This window comes from Etheostoma spectabile, unplaced genomic scaffold, assembly GCF_008692095.1.
Source record: "Etheostoma spectabile isolate EspeVRDwgs_2016 unplaced genomic scaffold, UIUC_Espe_1.0 scaffold314, whole genome shotgun sequence".
Classification (NCBI taxonomy): Eukaryota; Metazoa; Chordata; class Actinopteri; order Perciformes; family Percidae; genus Etheostoma; species Etheostoma spectabile.
This window is the reverse complement of record NW_022605583.1, coordinates 97,237-99,516: the sequence shown is the minus strand read 5'-3', so window position 1 is coordinate 99,516 and position 2,280 is coordinate 97,237. Positions and strand designations below refer to the sequence as shown.

The following is a 2,280-nucleotide window of genomic DNA, read 5'->3' as shown; positions in this document are numbered from 1 at the left end:
ATAAAGTTCCCTTGGCCTTTGGAATTAAAACAGCCCCCCCCTCATCACATACCCTTCACCATTCATAGAGATAGGCAAGGGGATCCATAAGATCAACTCTCAATGCAAATCAAACCATGGCAATTTCTAGGTGTGGTGAAGGGTATGTGATGATGGGTGGGGCTATTTTAATTTCAAAGGCCAAGGGAACTTTCTCAGATGCATAGTATCCCAATCCATGAAATAACTGGCTTTTCATAAGAATAAAAGATCAACCGAAAAACAAAGAAATTAGCTATATGGAAAAGACCATATAGATGTGAAATAGAAAGGAAACCAATACAAAAGGAAAAGAAATGGACAAAAGGAGGCAAAAGAAGGAGAGAAACCTTAGCTATTTAATTGAAATCTTTAATAATAAGGCAAACATTTAAATACAAAATGCACCTCCCCATGAGCAAAAAAATCTTTAAAAAAAAATAATAATAATAAACTTAGTCAAAACAAGTTACTCAAACCATTTGAACACAAGTTACAGATCGGAAAAATAATATTGCCCCCCCCCTTCCGAGGCTTCACTTTGCTGCCTGCTGGGCCTGACGGCGCAGCAGCACGTAGATCTTCTCTTTGATCCAGTCCTTGTTGTACGGCTGGTACGTCTGTGTGTCGGCACGGTACCTGAGGCAGCACAAAGAACTACATTCAGTTTCACATTTCTTTGAGGCTTGGCTGCCCTGGACGGACAGACAGACGGACGGACGGACGGACACACGGCTGGAACCCAAATCAACAGGGCTTCAGGCATAGAGAGCTGTCCCCGCTCACTGTAACCGCCGCCTCAAGGGGCCATGAAGTAGTGTCGCTGGGAGCAGGGAAATCCGATAAAAGTGCTTATTTTAATTAATTATCGATGTTTGGCGCCAGCGTAACGAGTATTGTACGAAGGTGGACAACAATATATTGATGTATCGATATTTTGTCCCATATGTATTCAATATATTGAAATGTGACCATCTTGATGACTTCCAGTCAGCTGAAAAACCTCTGGGACACTAGTATTTGTGCAGACTACACTTTTATTCAAATTATTAATGTCATTAGTTTCTTTCCTTGTTCAACTTACACCAAACAGCTGAGGTCCGCCAGGTCGTCGATGAAGTCGAACAGCTGGCTGATGTCGTACGTTATCGATGGACTGTTGGGGTTCATTCTCTTTAAATGCTCCTCGTACATCTTACACACTCCTGCGTAGGGGACAGAGCATCAAGCATATTACACACATTGATATTAAATCATGTTAACCCAGATCATCTGCATGAGAGAAAACAGACAAATGGGTATTTTCGTATCGACAGGACACAGATGAAGGAATTTGTTCAAACTGTTGCACTCTATGTTGTCAACTAATGGGGATGTGTGCTCTAATGTGAGCTTTACTGTACGTGTGATGGAAGGGCAATTACTCATAATGTCCTCATGTCAAAGTGTCCTAAAACCCAAGTTGTTGTGGCCAGCTGGCATGCCAGCGCCGTGCACCGGTGTATGAATGTATGTGAATGAGATGAAAAAATGAGAGACTGAGAGGAAAAAAAATCGATTTCTCCGGTAAGGTAGAATATGTGCATCCATTTACCATGTCATAGGTGACTAAAAACGGATACAAGTCAACAATTGATGATACATAAATATTACTAGGTTCAACAAAGTAAGATCTTCAAGAAGAAGACACTTTATTAATCCCACAAGGGTAATGAAAGGTAATGCTGGGGCTTATGTAAACATCAGATCAATAGAATGTAAAATTGCCATCACATTTACATAGTGCGAGCCTGCAAGTGACTAGTGTTTGTGTTGCAATGGAGGGACGTGCAGCTAAGGTCCTCAAGGATGCAGGGAGAACATCCACGTGGAAGCCAAGGAGCACTGGAGAAGTCATTACTTGTCTACTAAGCGCTCCAGTCCTTCAACAAAAGCACCATCAGCTCACCTTCCATACACTCGTTGACGGATTCATAATCGGCGTACGTCCTTCCCTCGGGCCTCTTGGTGGGCTGCACCAGCAGGATGGTGTGAGACTAGAAGAACACACACGTTGTTAGACTCAAGAGTATATGTCGATGTCCTGCTGAGACAATGATCTGGACTAATGTGCACCTTCATGGTGGAATGCACTTACTGAAAGTCACTTTGGACAAAAGCGTCAGCTAAATGAAAATCTAATGTAATGCATAGCCAAAAACGTAATCCAGGTGTGACAGACAATTTATCATGCAGTCAAACAATGACACAGATGTGCAGCCT

At 42.3% G+C, this 2,280-nt stretch overlaps 1 protein-coding gene across 1 annotated transcript in view; it reads right to left on the bottom strand.

The window, feature by feature from the left end:
* Positions 1-387: 387 nt before the first annotated feature.
* Positions 388-2,280, bottom strand: part of LOC116686125 (enhancer of rudimentary homolog) — a 2,791-nt gene continuing 898 nt past the window's right edge. The window contains exons 2-4 of the mRNA XM_032511083.1: positions 1,967-2,054; positions 1,103-1,223; positions 388-657 (exon numbers count right to left, since the gene is read on the bottom strand). Of these exons, the coding sequence (XP_032366974.1) occupies positions 555-657; positions 1,103-1,223; positions 1,967-2,054 (312 nt within the window). The 3' untranslated portion in view covers positions 388-554. The remainder of the gene's footprint in view (positions 658-1,102; positions 1,224-1,966; positions 2,055-2,280) is intronic.